Here is an 18716-nt window from a genome sequence, read left to right as displayed (position 1 = left end):
CTGCCTAATAATTATGCACACCTATAGGGTGGCCACACCCTCCCTCATTACACAAATACATATCACCTGATATGCTTAAATCAAATCAGCATTCAAGTTTATACAACTTGGAGAAGGAATATATGCATGAAAATTATGATATGGTCAAAATACTCACTTGCCTAATAATTGTGCACACAGTGAAAAAGGAGAGAATACCAACAGCTCATGGTAGACATTAACTGCATTGCATCTCATTGATTGGACTCCAGATCAGGGCATATGTCTCTGTATTGTTAATTCGAGGCATGTAAGCGTATACCTCACTGTATTAAATATGTCACATTATATACATATTACTATAGTTACACTCTTGGACCTCAACATACAAGATATACAGTACTTGTATCTTTGTAACCTGTAGGATAAAGGTGTTGTTTTTTGTGTGGCCCATTACTTTTACAAAAAGTACTAATTGTATGTAATTTTAGGTTTAAAAAAAAAAAAAAGATGATAAAAGAAAAAATACTTTAATGCATTTCACTAACTGTCAGTTTTCATCCATCTTTTAGGTGTATGTAGGAGGAAATGCAGCCCTCATCGGTCAGAAGTTAGCAAGACATCCCCAAGTGACAGTAAGTTTAATTCTTATGTATTTTACCACATCAGAAATGGTTGTGGTTTTGAAAAAAATATATTGCAACATTGCTTTATTCTTTGAGAAAGAAACATATAATTAGTAAAAGTAATAATTAAGACTGTGAATGCAAAAGTGTATTGTTTTAAAACCATATTAAAGAGACTGGAAAAAAAAAACTAAAAAATGAAAAGCCTGAAGTATAAATAATCATGTGATGGTTCAGAATGTAACAGCATGTCTTATGTTCCTCAGCCAGACAGACACATGGCACTCCTTTTTTCATATAACTACACTGGTTCTCCTAGATAGATAGATATAGCAGCATACATTTATATCCAAATCATTGATGCTTGTCTACAGGGTTATCAGTGAGTCATCACCTATATATACGGACACACTCCTAATGTACTATGCTCCTTCTTGATCAGTCAGGTCTGCTAGTGAATGGTGGCATCACATTTCAATCCATACTTTGCATATGTAGCTCCTAGTTGATGGAACGAGCTTCCTGCCTCCATCTGAACTGCTGACTCCCTCACCGTATTTAAGAAGTGTTTGGAGACTCTCATGTTCTCTGAATATCTTTCAAATTTAGTGGTCCTCAAACTCAGTCCTACTCTGTGCTTGCAGGTTTTTGTTGCAGTCAGCGAGTCATTTTACCAACAACCAGATTCAGAGCATTGTGATTTTTATAAGACGTTAAGAATTATTTGTATTTTACCATAGCCTTATATGGTGTGACTGATGGCTGGGACCCTTGCCAAGCCAGGGCGCCTGGAGAATGGAAGGACTGGGGGAGAAATAATATCTCCCCCGGGGCACGAGAGAGCAGCCACCTTGGTTGGCATCAGGGCCATGGGAACAGAGCTTGGAAGCACAACCCAGTTGGGGCCCATGGCCACCACCAGGAGGCACCTGAACAGTTCCTAAACCTTGGACGGTAGCACTTCCGCCACACCAGGAAGTGCTGGAGAAAGGTCATCAACGAGCACCTGGAAAACATCCGGGTACAACATAAAAAAGGGGCCGCCTCACAGAGGACAGAGCTTGTGGGAGAGGAATGGAAGCAGCAACAAAGAGGAAGAAAAGGACTGAGCTTAATTGCTGTTGTTGATTTGTGTACTGTGTGCTGGAAAGGCAGCAAAGAAAATAAACGTGTTTTGGGACTTGTGTGTCTTGGTGTCTCTGTGGTTGGGCTTATCTCCACAATGGTTAACTCTCTTTAGTTGTCTGTCTATTAATCTGCCATTTTCTGTATAGTTTGCTCCCTTAAATGTTTATCTACAATGAAACTTAAAAATCAGTAGAGCTGCACAGGCACCTGGGCACTGCTTGAGTGCTGGACCCACTTACTGCTCATTAGGAGACAAAGGAGTAAACATCCAGAACACCTGAAAAAGCAGAATAAAAACTATTTCAACTTTGAAAATCTGAAAAACCAAACCTCTAAATTATCACTATGTAAATGCTTGGTACATCCTTACAAAATACAGTCATCCCTCGCCTATCGCGGGGGTTATGTTCCAGAACCCTCCCGCGAAAGTGAAAATCCGCGAAGTAAAAACCATATGTTTATATGGTTATTTTTATATATTTTAAGCCCTTATAAACTCTCCCACACTCTTATAAAAATTTCCTGCACAGTTATACAGCATAAACCCTTTGTATTCTCTTAGATATTAGGTAAGATTCGTTGAAATTATGTATGTAAACACACTGTTTATATACAGTAAAACCTAAATATTATAGATATCGAGCGTCTCCGATATCACATATGTTAAATGTTATGTTACAGCCATTACGATAGACAAGCCACCAGCAATAAATAAGTACAATGCAAGAAAAATTGTATACAGTAAAATGTGTGTACAATGACATTAAACGTACGTACATGTACTAAGTACTGTACGTAGAAAATTAATTATGACACGACGACTTGTCCGATAACGATGAGTTTAACTTTACTGCATAACAAAGGAGAACGTTACAGCTCTTCTAAAGGAGTCTCTTCAGGCGACTGCGTAGCACCGCCGTTGTTCTCCTTCCAGCGGTGTAGCTGTTCCCTTCCTTCAACATATCCAAAACTTTTACCTTTTCTGCAATTGTTAGCATCTTCCGTTGGCGCTTGGGCACGGCCCCTGAAGCAGGAGCAGATCATTTTGGAGCTATAATGAAGGGCTTGACTATGCAAAAAGATAAACACAAAAGAGCACAAAAGTTAACTCTTTACACAGTGAAACACGTTGATGCTGAATGAGCGAGATGAGACTTCCTGGTTAACTTAGGAACACAGGAACTTTACTGCGTGCTCTGATTGGGTAGCTTCTCAGCCATCCGCTAATAGCGTCTTGTATGAAATCAAATGAGCAAACCAACTGAGGAAGCATGTACCAGAAGTAAAATGACCCATTGTCCAAGCAGAAACCAACGAAGCAGCGAAAAATCCGCGTTTTATATATTTAGATATGCTTACATATAAAATCTGCGATAGAGTGAAGCAGCGAAAGTCAAAGCGTGATATAGCGAGGGATTACTGTAATAGTTGTTTTTTTTGTTTTTTTTATTCGTACATTTGACCTAAAAACATAGAAACTCAGAAATAACAGCTAACTTAATTAAGTTAGGAGTTCTAGTAAAAACAAGTTGGTAGGAATGAACCTGTAGACACATGTGGTCCCCATGTTTGAGATTTGGAGTCACTGGTCTAATTGACAATGGCATTTATTGATAGGCTGTTGTAAAATGATTAGCTAGTTCTGTGTTCTGTTTGGATTAAAGCACTTCACTTATGAAGATCAATTTTGTAATATTGTCCTGTTGTTCTTGTTTCAAAAACAGTCCCCAGACTGACATTTACTTGATCATGTTGAGCTCTTTTGTATGTCGCATTGGATAAAAGTGCCTGCTAAGAGATTGCATGTAAATGTAATATAATGGGAACTAGCTCAGTGTTTCAGAGAAGTTACTTAACCTTTACCTATAAAGTTACAGTGTTTGTAATCTGGGCTCAGCTCAGGTCCAATTGCAGTGTGAGTCTATGTTCAAAAATTTAAAGGCTGCTTTTTCACTCCCCATAATGCCTAGGTGCTACTCTGTGGTCCGGTTGGCCCCAAACTCCATGAACTTCTAGATGAGCAGATCCTTGTTCCACCCGAGTCCCTTCAGGAAACTGATGAGTACCATCTCATTTTGGAGTACAAATCAGGTAAATAAGAAAAAAATGGTTCTGTTTTGTAAGTTTTGAGGCAAATTATTGTTTTGCTGTGGATCCTGAAATGTAAACAGTTGACATAAGATGGAGGGCATGCCATTATTAAGAAGTTATTAAGAAGTATGTGTTGCATGTATGCTTCTGATCAAACTGAGTGAGTGGGGGTTTGCTTTGACTTGACAGTTTTTATCTCCAGCACTAAGGATGGGGTGTTTTGTTTATTCCATTTTATCTTGGGACACATGCTTTATGGTCAGTTTTTAAACTTGTGTTTTAATTGGTTATATTAAATGTATCTTGATTTCACTTTTCTCCCAACCAGCCCCTGTGATGATTCTGATGCCTTTTCTCTGTTGTGTTATACTGATACCTATTAGAGTGTAGGCCTTACAGAGAAAGGGAGAGCTGTAAACCTCAGCATTAGGATATTTTTAAGTACTTACTGAAAATTTAACTTTTGAATTACTACACAAATGGCCCAATTACCTGTACAATAAGATTACTCGCTTTTTTAAAATTAATGCCTTATATTGTACACTGATCAGCCACAACATTAACACCACTTGCCTAATATTGTTTGGGTCCCTGTCATGTCACAAAAGCAGCTCTGACTTGTCCAAGCTTAGACTCTGCAACACCTTTTGAAGGTGTCTTGTGGTATCTGGCACTAAAGCGTTAGCAGTGTAGATCCTTTGAGTCCTGTAAGTTGTGAGGTGTGGCCTCGATGGATTGGACTTCATTTTCCGTAACATCCCACAGATTGTCAATGGGATTAAGATCTGTGGACTTTGGAGCCCAAGTCAACACCATGTTCCTCAAACCATTCCTGAACTGGCTGGGTGCTTTACCCTGCTGAAAGAGGCCACTGCCATCAGGGAATACCTTTGCCATAAAGGTGTGTAAATGGTCTATAACAATCTTTAGGGAAATGTTGCATGTCAAAGTAACATCCAGATGAATGCCAGGACCCACAGTTTCCCAGCAAAACATTGCGCAGAGCATCACACTGCCACCATTGCTTTTTTATTCAACATTTGGATGTTCTTAAGTTTTCTATCTGTTAATGACCATTTTGTGGGTGTGTTTTACTTCTTGGGCTTAGGGTATTCAAACTTTGGCCCTGGACTATTTTAAATGAACCAGTCTTTGAAATATTTTACCTACATTCCTGCTCTGAAGGAAAAGGATGCATATGGCATATAAATAGAAAATAACTATTAAAAGCCATCTTAATTTTGAAGTAGCTGGTAATTTTATTGTGTGGTGTGTGTGTGTGTATATGTAAAAACTTTCAGTACAATACCGGCGTTTGCCACCAACAGAAATTTTCAGGTGACTCCTCCATCAAGGGCTGCATTAATAATGGAGATGACTCAGAGTATAGGAAAGGTATGGAGGAGTTTGTCTTTTGGTGCAGGGAGAACAACCAGCAACTCTACATCAAGACAAAAGAGCTGGTGGTGAACGTCTGGTGTGCCAAGGAGCCTCTGAGACCAGTCATCTTATGGGGGAGGATGTGGAAGTGGTGCAGAGCTACAAGTACCTGGGGGTCATTATAAACAACAAACCGGATGGTCTGACAACACACTGGCCTTGTACAAGAAGGGCCAGAGCAGATTGGACTTGCTAAGGAAAGACTCTGGTCTTTTGATGTATCCAGCAAGCTGCTGGAAATGTTCTACCAGTCCATAGTAGCAAATGTGGTATTCTATATGTGGTCTTCTGGGGAACCAACTTGAGCTCGAAAGAAGCACAATACCTGAACAAACTTATTGGAAAAGCCTGCTCATTCACAGGGCACACTGGATGCTGTTGTGGAAAAGAGATGGGTGGCGATTGGATTGGATGCCATTTTGAAAAATCCCCTCCAGGAGACTTGGAGCTCTTTTAGCCACAGGCTCATTAATCCACTGTATGCTAAAAAGAGCCTCAGAAGTGGGCAGAAAAGCCCCCCAATCAGGCAGTTCAATGCTTCCTCCCAATGTACTCTAAGTTTATTCTGAAATTTCTGCGCAATATACATTTTTTTATTTATCTTTTGTGAATCTCTATCCAAGTTTATATTTTTGCTGTTGTATGTACCCAAATTTTCCTTTGGGATTAATATAATTTATCTAATCTAGTATACAGTGGAACCTCGAGATACAATCACCTCTGTATACGAGAAATTCAAGATACGAGGAAAGTATGAGCAAAAAATTCGGATCTAAATACGAGCATTGGCTCGCTTAACGAGCCACAAGCCAGGCTGTGGGTGGTATGCGTGACGCGTTTCCCGATCCGCCTTGACTCGGGGTTTCACCCAAGCTAACGCTGCCCGCCCGTCAGCTCACTCAGTGTTCCTTGTTCTCCCGTAGAGTGAGGATCTACGCGTTTGTGCGCTTGTGATTTCATTGTTTTTTTTGCATTTAACGTGAAAATAATTATTCCACGATGCCTCTCAAGAAGATTGTTGCCTCAGATAGTGCTGCAAAGAAAAAAAAGGAAGCCATGGCCGTTGAAATTAAGAAAGAAACCATAGATAAACATGAGAGCCTTCCTGAATCAGAGGGGGACTCTCCTTCCCCACAGTAACCCGTTTCCTCCTCCCCACCTCCCTATCGTCTCCCTCAAGCCAGCCAGGACTCTTCATAAAGGTAAACTACAGTTATATTATTTATCAGTGTTATTTGTTAGGAAAATTGATTTTTATGTTGATATTTTTGGGGGTGCGGAACGGATTAACTGGATTTCCATTATTTTCAATGGGGAAGTTTGTTCTAGATACGAGAAATTCGCTATATGAGCTCAGTGCTGGAACGAATTAAGTTCCACTGTACTTTCATTTACCCTTTTAGGAGAAAAGTGGGGCTCATCTCAGGCCCCCAATGCAAATCGCTTTATCTTTTCTCATGATGTGTCTAATGGAGAGATGAATGTGCTGGAAACCTTTGTTGCAAGCTTGGAAGAGTTTAAACCAGAGTTGGTGGTGTTGTCAGGCCTTCATATGATGGAAGGTCAAGGAAGAGAAGTTTGGGAGCATCGACTTCATGAGGTAAGAATTTCTTATTGCTATCTACAAACTTAGTATTTGCTCTCAGTCACAATTTTGTGTAAGCAAATAAGAAAACTAGGTTTTACACAGCCCATGTGCATTTTAAACGTAGCACATTCACTTTAAACAGTGTAATATGAAATAAGATGACATTCATCCCATTCCAACGTACACACTTATTCCATTTATAAGCCATTTTCTCTATGTAATCAATTTCAGATCGTATGTAGTGAAGTCTAATTTAATGTGTTTAGGTCCTCCTGTATGCTCCATCTCTCCTTATCAGCAGACTTAAGTTGTGGCAAACCACGCCAAAGAGAAAATTGGATATATACAGGTGTAATAATAATATTGGTCAAGGCAAAACCTAAATCTGAATCCCATCCAGATATTTTGAGGGATTTTCAATAGGACAGGACACTCTTCAAACATTGCAGAGCTGAAGAGAGTCTGCATGGAGGAGTTGGAAAAACTTTACCCTAGCCAATGTTGGAGACCTCTAGACAGTTAAAGGACACACCTTATTGCAGGGGCAAAACCAGCTATGAAAGTCAAGGGTTGGTTTATTTCTTTCCAGTGACAGAAACGGCATGTCTGTTCATTTTTTACTGAATAAATTATTGCAAAGTTAAGCTTTCACTGTTTTATGTTTCCAGTTATATCGCCTTCATCTAAACATGTTTAAATGAAGATCCAATCTTGATATGTCCGCTTTTTTGCTTGTTTTTTTTATAGCTGGCAATGTCCACAATCCAAATCGTGACCATATGGTTAAAACAATTTTTGCACAGCAGGTCCTACACTGTCTTTCAAATGCCCAAACTACACAAAAAATACATAGCTCCAATCTAAGCAAGTCCACAAAAAGAAAGAAAAGTAGCCAGATGCTTTAAATGCATTTATCTGACCACTAAAATTGCATCTGTGACTCCCTTCTCAGCCTTGAAACTAAACTGCATTTCACTAACTTTCACTTGATTGTTGATTATTGAACTTAGGTGTTTGAGATGTATATTCTGCAATGTATGGATATGTGTATGTAGTGTGAAATAACCAGTCTCAACACACAAAAAACGTTTGGGGTAGCCACCCGTATACTTGAATCCTGGCTACAAATAAGTAGCAATGATCTTTACAGAATGGAATCCAAAACAGAACTGAGGTACAGTGGAACCTCGGTTCACGAACTTCTCGGTACACATACAAATCGGTTTACGACCAAAGTTTGCCAAACTTATGCCTCGGTTCACGACCACACACTCGGTATATGAACAAGCCAGTTTCCCTTTTGGTTTGTACGTGTTCAGTCTCTCCCTGTGCATTTCCTGTGCAGCGAGCGAGAGAGCACGACACACACACAGGCAGCGCAAGAGAGAGAGCTGGACGCATAAGGTAGGAAGGCAGTTAAAGAATGCGCTGGGCTTGATTTTGTTACTTTTGCTTGATGTTACTTTTCTTGGTGGTTTATTAAATTACGGATTTTTTCAAATGTTCATTTTTTTTTCCCTGTGCTTAAAACTCAAAAAGTTTTTAGCTAGCGGTTGGTAGAGCTATAGCACAAACTATTGCAGTGTTAGTTTTCTCTGTTGTTCAAGGTTTTCTCAGTGTTATTCAATGTTTTTACATTTAGTTTACTATTACACTGTGCATTCTATGGTTTAATTACCTATATTTGTGCTTAAAAACTTAAAAAAAAAAAAAAAAAAAAAAATATATATATATATATATATATATATATATATTTACATACAGTTTGTATGGTCTGGAACGGATAAATTGTATTTACATACAATCCTATGGGGGGAAATTGCTTCGGTTCACGACCAAATCGGTTTACGACCAGAGTTTTGGAACGAATTATGGTCGTGAACCGAGGTTCCACTGTACATGAAAAGTTGTTTGGTATTTAAGGCAGAGAACCAGACGTGACGTCCTTCTTGGGGCCGGAACCGGACGCCCTTCAATGGGGCCTGACGCGAAACCCTTCAGTTCGATTTCATGTTATTACAATTGAATGATTTTAATACAATTTCTTTTCTTGATCATCTTAAAAATGTAGTAAGCTCCTGCATAACCAGCTATGTAGAAGCATTATATTCATTTTTTATTAATAAAGTTAAATTATGTAGGCTTATTGTTCAGTGACCATAAAAAAAATCCACTATTGTTTACCAAGCAGACAGATTCTTCTTCCTTTTTTTTTTTTTTTTTTTTTGTTCTTTTTCTATATCAAAATATGAGCTCCTTTACTGAACACAAACTTGCTCACTGTCCACATGCAGACAAGGTGTTTTTGTTTTTAATTAAAGAACAAAATGAAAAGGCCTGAATTTTTTAAAGCAGCTTTTCTTTGAATTTCTGCTGAAAATGCACCTCTGATGCACTTTTCTTCCACTCTGAGCTCAGCTTGCCAAATGTATACTGTATATATAAAGTGCCTCTCCTCTCCCTGCACAGGGATGACTCCTAAGATTCTGTTGTTTCAGCTTATTATGCCACTTTGTTTAATGTAAAAGCCAAAATTCTGGTCTTCTCTCTCCTAACATCTGCCTGACAGCTCTGTGCTTACAGAAAGCATGACAAAATGACACGTGCACTTCTTTAAGTACTGTAATACTTTGTGTAAAGGGGCATCACAACTTCACTACAATAAAACTCAGAAAAGCCGATCGGTTTATGAGATTTATCAATCACCAGTCAAGTCATATGGAGTGAAAATCAGCCCATTTAGATCAACCACTGGTCAATTGGAGTGCCACTAGTTCTTATGTAATATCATATTTTTGGGTGTTCATGTAACATATTTTTTATGCTTATGAATAATGTCTACAAGTAGCAAAACCCAACCCTTTTTGGTTGGTTGGTGTCAAGGTCTTATTGTGGAATGCTATTTTTTCTTAATGCCAGATAAAAAAAATTACACTTTTGTCTCATCTGTTTTTAATTTATTCCGCTGTCTTTCTAATTATAAAGTCATGAACACTGACCTTTGCTGAGGTAAAAAACCCAGCAGGTCTTCAGATGTTTTTAAGGACCCTTTTGCGACTTCCAGGGTGATTGTACCCTGCACCACTGAGAGTAATTTACAGGGGCCAGCTATTCCAAGTGTTTTCCATTTGGAGATTATTGCTTTCATTATGGTTTGGTGGGCCCAAATCCATATGAATGGCTTTGAAGCCTGATGGTGTTGTGTAGCTTAATTCATTAGATAAATAAAATATTATGGTTTTATGGCTATAATAATGTGATTAACCCATGGAATGCAGAAATGTAGTGTCTACTGGTTATATCCTGAAACTGCGCTCATGAAAGGCTAATGAAAACCACGACTTGCTAATATTCTGTATGATTTTTTTTTTCTTCAGTTTACATGTTTAAATGAAAAGCTTGTTCAGGCTTTTCTGATTTTTATAAAAAATGAATTAACAATTGTACTTTTTGGTAATGGTGTTAGGATGCTTTGCTGCCTCAGGACCTTTAACTTTCCATATCTGAAAAAATATTAATTCTGCTCAGTATAAGAAAATTCTTAAGATGAACATTTGGATCAGTGTCTTGCTGAAAGTCCACATTAGTATGCTTAAAAAGAAGTAAATAAACATTTTGTTGTGGCCTAGTGAAAGTGCAGACTTAAACCTAACAGAGATTTTGTGTCGAGACCTGAAACAAGTACTTTTCTGCACAAAATCCTGCGAGTGTTTTTCAATAAATGCAGTTCTGCAAAGAACAGTGGGCTGAAAGTGCCCCATGGGGATATGAATGGCTTGATATTTAAATATAGGAAGAATCTGATTGTAATCATTGCAGCTAAAAGTAGCAAAACCGTTTATCAAGTGCAAGAGGACTCTCATTTAATAAATCACCTACTGTAAGTGAGATGCCCTTTATTCTAACATTAGATTTTGGATGAACCTGGGAACATTGAGTGTCAAAAATCTGCAATAATAGAGGAAATCAAAAAACAGTTTTTCACATCCCCATATAGTCCAACATGCATGTTTCTGAATGTTTTTGAATTGCGGTTTTTGATTCAAGTGACAACCCTACCCAAAAATGCATTTATCAGTATGTTGTTTTCTTTGAGTTACTTTATATAAGAACATAACATATTTCTTTTCTAGGCAGTTGCAGCCATATCCAGCATCCCTAATAAAGTGCCTATCCACCTGGAGCTGGCAAGCATGACTGACAAAGATTATATGAACAATATTGTGAAACAGGTAAATGTATAGGTTTAGCCTCAGTTTTTTCTTATTGCTGCATTTTTCTAATGCTCACAAGGGCTTAGAAACTGAAGGTGATGCTGTTCTGCACAAGGCTCTATCTCCATGTTGTTTATGTACAGAGTATTTTAGTTTTTTCATTTTGTGTTTTATAGCTATAGGGCTGTTTTGTGATACTATAAAAAAAAAAAAAAAAAAAAAAAGTATGATTTCCTGTTCCTGGATGATTATGATGGGAATGATGTGAATAATACAAGCATGTACAAGGAGAAATTTGTAAACTAATTTGAAAGAGTGCCCTGCTACTTAAGACCATAAACATTTTATATAACACTGGTAGAAATCATAAGATTGCAAGATGTTTAATTTGAAAGAATTACGAAAATGGTGTTAATCTTTTAAACATTTCAACACTGCCCGCTCATAAACCCAGCATATGATTTTGTGTTGATTTTGGACATGATACGTGTATTTAAACAACATGTGACACAGGAGAGGTAGCAAATGTTTTTTATGGATCAATCATTGCTCCCACTGGCTAAAATCTGGATAGGAAGAAACCCTGGACAGGGCGCCAGTCCATCGCAGGGCAAGCACACACACACACACACACACACACCCTATCCAGGGACAATTTAGTAATCCACCTCTCCTGCATGTTTTTGGACTGTGGGAGCACATGGAGAAAACACATGCAGACTCCACGTAAGGACGACCTTGGAGCAAACCCTGGTCTCCTTAGTGCAAAGCAGCGGTGCTACCACTGCACCACCATGCTGCTGTAATCATTTTGTCTCATTCTAAATCTTCTCCATATATATAATATATTACATTTACGCGGACAATATTTATCTTTCATGCTTTATCTGTAGTGGTTGAATGCCTGAGTGAAAATTAATAAATGTCTGATTGCTAATTTTGTATAGCTCAATACTGAAAAAAAAACTGAGGTTTTAATTATTGCCCCACTGGATTTGCACTTGCAATCAGTCTCAGGTTATCGACTGTTTAGTTCAACTTTATATCTTGTGTCTGGAACCTTTGTGGTATGTTCGACCAGTGATTCTTGATGTTAGGTTCTTATCTCATTCTTGTTTTTATCATCTAAGGATTATATCCAGACTAAGAACAATTGTGTACAGTGCTCAAATGGAGACATTAGTTCATGCTTTTTTCTTTTTGATTATTGTATCCATCCATCCATCATCCAACCCACTATATCCTAACACAGGGTCATGGGGGATCCGCTGGAGCCAATCCCAGCCAGGGAATTAAATCACTTTAACCTGGCAGGATGCCAGCCCACCGCAGGGCGCACACACACCAAACACACACTAGGGACAATTTAGGATTGCCAATACACCTAACTTGCATGTCTTTGGACTGTGGGAGGAAACCGGAGCACCGAGAGGAAACATGCAAACTCCACGCAGGGAGGACCCAGGAAGCGAACCCAGGTCTCCTTACTGTGAGGCAACAGTGCTACCACTGTACCACCATGCCGCCCTTGATTATTGTAATTCTTTATTTATGTGTTTAAGCAAAACCCTACTTCTATGTATTCGGTCTGTTCAAAGTACAGCTGCTAGATTGTTAACCTGCTCCAGTATGTGGTCTCCCATTACTCCAAGTTTATATTCTCTTTATTGGCCCCCGATAAAATTTGGAATCTGTTTTAAACTTGTAGTAATCCCCTGTAGAGCTCTGCATGGTCAAATACCACAGTATATTTCTGATCTTTTACACCATTATACCACCTAGTCTCCCACTTAGGTCAGCTCATCCTAGCTGCCTTATTGTTCTACATGCTCGGCTAAGTAATCCTGGGGATCGGGCTTTTCAGTCCGTTACACCAAAATAGCCTTCCTTGTGCTTTACAGGTTGTTGATAAAATTGATATATTTAAAAAATAAACAGATGCTAGCCTAAACAGGTACATTTTCATTTGGGTAGCCATTTGGTCATCCTGTTTGTGGTTATGTCTATTGGAATGTTAGTTTGTTTTTAATTTGCACTGTTTGTAACTGTGTGTTTTAATTGTTTTTCTTTATGTACAGTGCGAGAAGCACTTTATAAATAATTATAATAATAAAAAAAACCCCACTAGTTACCATTCACAAGAGAGTCAGGTGGTATGCTTCATGGGGTGTAGTGTTGAGTATTTTACTAAAATAATTCTGAGACATGGATCTTGTGCAGCAGCCCAACTGTTATGAACTTCGATATGTATTTATTTATATGTCATGAACAAGCATGCTAAATAATTTTTGGGGGGCATTCTTGAAGACATGTTTACCCTTTGTGCTTGAAGCTGATCTTGAAGCATCTACACAGTAATTTTCTTAAGTTGTAGCGGGGCTACATAGTTAGTGTTGTCAAATGTCAGTTCTGAGTGCGTCTCGTTTCCATTGTCCCGTTTGCTGTTTGTGTGTATCAGTGAATGCCGTCCCCGTAAAGGGGGACGGATGATGGAAGAAGACCACAGCCTCTAACCTGGAAAACACCTGTTCGCAATTAATCAATTACAGCCGTCACAGGACTATTTAAGTAATCAGAAAGGAGAGAAGAGAGGAGAAAGGAGACCATTCGTTTTCAACCACGTATCAACTTACTTGCTGTTTTTCCACATCGCGCCTTTGCACCAGTTTGTTTTTCATTTTGCCGGACTGCTTTCATCCTTCATCTGCTGAGACCCCGGGGTCGATTCGCCATCCACCATACGCCGAGGAATCACGATGAGGTTGTTCCATTTGCCGGGAAAATCAAACGACTCATTTACCACTAGTTCAGTCATCTGTATTCAGGACAGTTTTTATAACCGGACTCAAGTTCACAATCGTTCAGTATATCATTCATTTTTGTTATTCATGTTTTGTGTTATATGTTACAGGGGCAAGGGAGAGTTTTGTTGTATTTATATATGGTGGTGTCTCATTGTTGATGTGGTGGAGGGATATTTATATTTATATATGTTTCTATTTTTGCATTTGTCTTGTTTCATTTAATACATTTAATCAGTTTAATTTTACATCATCTGCTTTTTTGCGTGCTTATATTTACACCGTCGATTGTGGGGGGAAAATGAATTTGTTAAGAGGTACGGCTTGATAGTTAGATTCATCTCAGTAAATTATCCAGGCCACAGGTCTTGGAGGTGTAGCTGCCGGCTGGGTACGGGGTTGGCCGTTACAAAGTGACTGCTTTACAAACTTATTTTACAATATTAATCGGCATCTTCAACTATGATCTGGCTTATAAGAGAGAGGGAGAGACAGTGAGCATGTCCTGCAGGTGTGCTTGTGAATCTGACCTCCTACAGCAGTAAAGACCACCTCAGAAATATCACATATGAGCAATTGGTCCGTGAAGCCTGCCTGGCCGATAGTGCAGGGCGCTGTCTGTAATAATTCAGATGTCTTCTGTACATATTCCTTCTATCATTATACAGACATGGATGGACAAATTAGTTGGTACTGTTACAGCTCACTGAAAAAGTGCCATATGCCCTCTTAAAAGTGATTAAATAACAATCAGTTGTATCCTGTATACGTGCATGCCTTTGATATGTCATTAACTAAAGCAGGTATGGAAAGAGATCAAGTATTGCTTATTCTACAAAGATATTAAATGGCCTGGGCACATTTGTTGGCACTATTTGCCATTCATAGTCAGTTCTCATCCTTCTACCCTTAGAGCACCACAAAGCAACTACACACCATTGACTACCTGGGGGTGGGGAGAAGGAGCTCCTGCAAAGCATTGAGCACCATGAGGAAACACATGATGGCCATGTGGGGGGGAAATGGGGGAGCCTGTGAAGGATCAAGCTGTTCTGAGCAATGACATACACTTAACAAGCTTTGTCCCCAGTGAATCGACACAGTAATGCCTGCATTCAGAAGTGCTGTGCAACACTGTTAAAACTGCAGATGAATTAGAATGCCACTGCTGTGATAAGACAGCAGGCATGGGCTGGCATACCGACCTAGATGGTCGCTCCCTGAGAAGTGACAACAGGTAACTGATAAAAACTGAAGAAAAACAGCAAAAACAAAAAGTTCTTAAGTGCAAATACGCAGCATTGGCCCTCTTAAGAGGGAACTAAAACAGTCTGTGCATCATGTTCATCACTTTTCAGGTGTAATATGTTTGTCACTTCAAGGCACATTATAATGATGGGTCAGTAATATGGATTACTATATGCGTGAGTTATCATTTAGCTGGTTTGACTGCATTTTTCCAAATTGATGAAGGGTGCTCCAGGTTATCTTCTTATGTATATGCAAATATTCCAAACCCAAAAATATCTGAAAAACTTATGATCAGAGGCATTTCAAATTAGGATTACTCAACCTGTATGTATTGTGTGTTTGCGTTCAGATAAAGCTAACTTCTTTAAGCTTTTTCTCCCAAAGTCATGGTTGTCATAGGTGTGATATCCTGTGATGATGATAGAAAATTTACTGCTGTGCATGTATCTAACTGCAGTGCTTTGTGCCACTGCCTCCCAGATCCACCATTTTAGGTTCATATTGGGTCATCGTCTGTGTGGAGTCTGCATATTGTTCCTGTGTCTGTGTGGATTTTTCTCTGGGTATTTTGGTATTCCTCCCATATTCCAATAATATGTGTTAGATGGATTGGCATTTCTTAATTGTTAACATTCTGTGTGAGGCAGGCCTGTGATGGACTGGCACACCACCCAGGCTGACTTCTTTCTTGTGCCCAATCTTATATAATGTGGGCTAGAGTAAGTGGGTCTGAGAATGTTTGTTTGTTTTTCTACATATGTAACCTCTCACTTTGTTTTGTTAGCAGGTCCTGCCAAGAGTGAACTCAATTGGACTGAATGAACAAGAACTGCTGTTTGTCTCTCAAGCTGGTTCTGGCCCTCATTCAGAATTACATTCTTGGAATGGCTTTCCAGACATAGGGAAGGTCAGTGACATCTTATTCTGGATTATCAAGGAGTACGGGCATGGTGAAGAAAACAGTGAAGCCAGTCTCACCCGTATCCACTTCCACACTTTGGCCTATCATATCTTGGTCACTACAGATGGTTTTTGGTCCAATCAAGTGTCGGCAGTGTCTGCAGGAGCAAGAGTTGCAGGAACTCAAGCTTGTGGTACGGAAAGGATTGATATCGGCAGAGTCTTTCTTAAAATTCCCTTTGAATTCCAAGTTTCTGCTTCTGGCACTGGACATAAAGTGACATTAAATCCATCAAACCCTGTTACTGTGTGGCAAAGAGAAAACACCTCTTTCTTTTTAACACCTGTTTTAGTCTGTAAAAATCCTCTTCGGACTGTAGGATTAGGAGACGCCATCTCAGCAGAAGGACTGCTATATTCCGAAATGATCAAAAAGTAATGAATACTGACTAAGCCAAATGATCACCCTTAGCATGCAAAAACAGAAAGAAATCAATGATTTTTTGGAACACATAATCAAGAATAATGTTCACAGTGATGATTAAGACGTAACCGTATGTAGTAATTGATCATTTCAAATTTAGAATTGATATTTCCATTGATACAAATGGGGAAGGTTCTTCAACACTTCCCACAATACCTGAACATTAGTGAAGGTCAGGCCAAGGGTTGGCTTACCTTATGTTCAATTTGGAATGCTCATTGCACTCTTGTGTCTGTCTGTTGCTGGGTGGAACAACACTCTGTTTCTAGAAGATGAAATCTCAAGTGTGCAATACTTGTTGGATGAGTGGAGATATGGCTTTGTTTTTCTCTTTCATAAAACTTATGGACCTTTAGACAGAATGCACTGTAAATGTATCCATCATCCATCCAATATGTTGTTCACTTTTGAATCTAGAGGGTCTTATGCTGTTGTAAAAAAATGCACACCCTGAATGTCCAAAAAGTCTTTGTCAGAGGAACTTTGGTTTAACTGGTGCAGACGGTTAGAGACACTACAGTGCCTTGACATTCTTTGAGCTTTTCTATGTGCACATCCTGTTCTATAATGCTGTTACCATAAACTTTGGGTCAAGTTAGAGGTTTTTAAATAGCCATCAACTTTAAAATTATGCAAAATCAGTTAATTATTAAAGGTACAGGGTTATCAAGCTTTAGAGTGAACTGAAAGATGATGCTCATGGCGAGATTATTTAGTGTCCTGTGTTGCAAATCAGTTGGGATGATTGATGTGCAAGTCTGAATTGACAAAATTCTAAGGAATTTAACTCAATATGTATATATTTGTATGTAATTCTTTAAGTTCTCTGGCTGTTTTTCTAGAGTCTACAAGATGATTAGTGTTTGGTGAGACATTTACCAGGACAGTGAGGATGCTTTGTTTGAACTTATTCATTAATTATAAAACTAGAAAGCACCGGTTAAAAGCCATGGAGTTGATTTCTGCAACTAAAGTGGGATCTCCTCGAAACACTGTAGAAACTGCATCATGGGAGGCACTCGCAGTAGGTGGGAGATGGCGTCAATCTGTACTTTACAAGCACTCCAAATGCAGAATTTTTTTCATTTAGTATTAGCTTCCTGTTTTTAAGTAACTGATTTGATAAAATGTAAAATATTTTTATTTGCTATTTCTAGTGCTGTGTTGAGATTTTGCTAAATTGTGGGAAATTCATGTCCATAAAATTACCAGTAAGGTTTCAAATTGTCTCCCAAAAAGCCACATTTTATGTAACAAAAAAATATGAAAATTACAGCTTTTTACAAAACAATTTTCAGCTCTTCTTGTGAAGTCTTAATGTTTTATCCAAGTATATATTTCAGTGATAATTACCAGCTTTTATTTTTTTTTCTCTACTACTATTGTATTTTTATAGAGATTTCTCAAAGTGAACTAATTCAGGTGTGTGCATGATGTAACAAAAGAAAAAAAAAAAAAAAGGTATTTTTTATACGAAATAATTTATTGTTCACAATATAAATTTGTGAAATGTTCCATACTAAACCGCTATCAGTGCGGCCGCGGTAAACAAATTTAACACCAAAGTAACAGTCGTGCGTTAGGAGAGATGCCCTTTAATGTGCTACTACAATCGCTTCAACCTGAGCAGAAATAAAAATAGTTTCATAAAATTAATTTTGACATGGAAAGTCTCTTTGTCAGCACAGACATCTTGCTTCCACACATATTTCGTATATACTGGAATGTAGAGAATAGGATTGTTGGAAGGAAGAGATTCATATGGTACTGCACTAGCCTGTGAACCATTGTGCATTAAATGAAGAAGTCCTTAGCCTTTATGCAATTTTTCCTGCTGTGTAAAATAAAATGTATTACAACTTCGGCTTTCGCAGTTGTTTCAGTTGTGTGGAATGTCATGGTTTTTTCTTTTTCTTTTTTTTTTCTTTTAGAGTGAAGGATTTTTTTTGTTTGAATGTATGAGGGGGGGACCGAGAAATTCCTGGAATCGGTCAATAGAATAGTGTTGTGTTTGTTTTTTTTTCTCTTTTTATCACAATTCTAGGAATTTTTAGTTTCCCTATAAGACAGACTGACATCATCCATTTTGTCGTGGCTGAAACACAAGTCCTTGGCTTATCAAGCCACTGTCAGACACTCTTAATATCAGCTTCTTCTTGACTGGGATTCTCTTGGGAATGTAGCTGCTGCGCCTTATCTGATAAAATGACCAAT

The 18716-nt window shown here is 38.5% G+C and overlaps 1 protein-coding gene across 3 annotated transcripts in view; it reads left to right on the top strand.

The window, feature by feature from the left end:
- Positions 1 to 18365, top strand: part of adpgk (ADP-dependent glucokinase) — a 49987-nt gene extending 31622 nt beyond the window's left edge. For 2 of the 3 annotated variants that reach the window (XM_028823932.2, XM_028823931.2), the window contains exons 4-8: positions 552 to 614; positions 3704 to 3824; positions 6668 to 6864; positions 10986 to 11084; positions 15903 to 18365. In XM_028823932.2, the coding sequence (XP_028679765.1) occupies positions 552 to 614; positions 3704 to 3824; positions 6668 to 6864; positions 10986 to 11084; positions 15903 to 16457 (1035 nt within the window). In that variant the 3' untranslated portion in view covers positions 16458 to 18365. The remainder of the gene's footprint in view (positions 1 to 551; positions 615 to 3703; positions 3825 to 6667; positions 6865 to 10985; positions 11085 to 15902) is intronic. The other variant, XM_028823933.2, reaches the window with a different exon arrangement.
- Positions 18366 to 18716: the final 351 nt, after the last annotated feature.

Source organism: Erpetoichthys calabaricus, chromosome 17 (assembly GCF_900747795.2).
Source record: "Erpetoichthys calabaricus chromosome 17, fErpCal1.3, whole genome shotgun sequence".
Lineage (NCBI taxonomy): Eukaryota > Metazoa > Chordata > Cladistia > Polypteriformes > Polypteridae > Erpetoichthys > Erpetoichthys calabaricus.
This window is presented reverse-complemented; position numbering and strand designations above follow the sequence as displayed.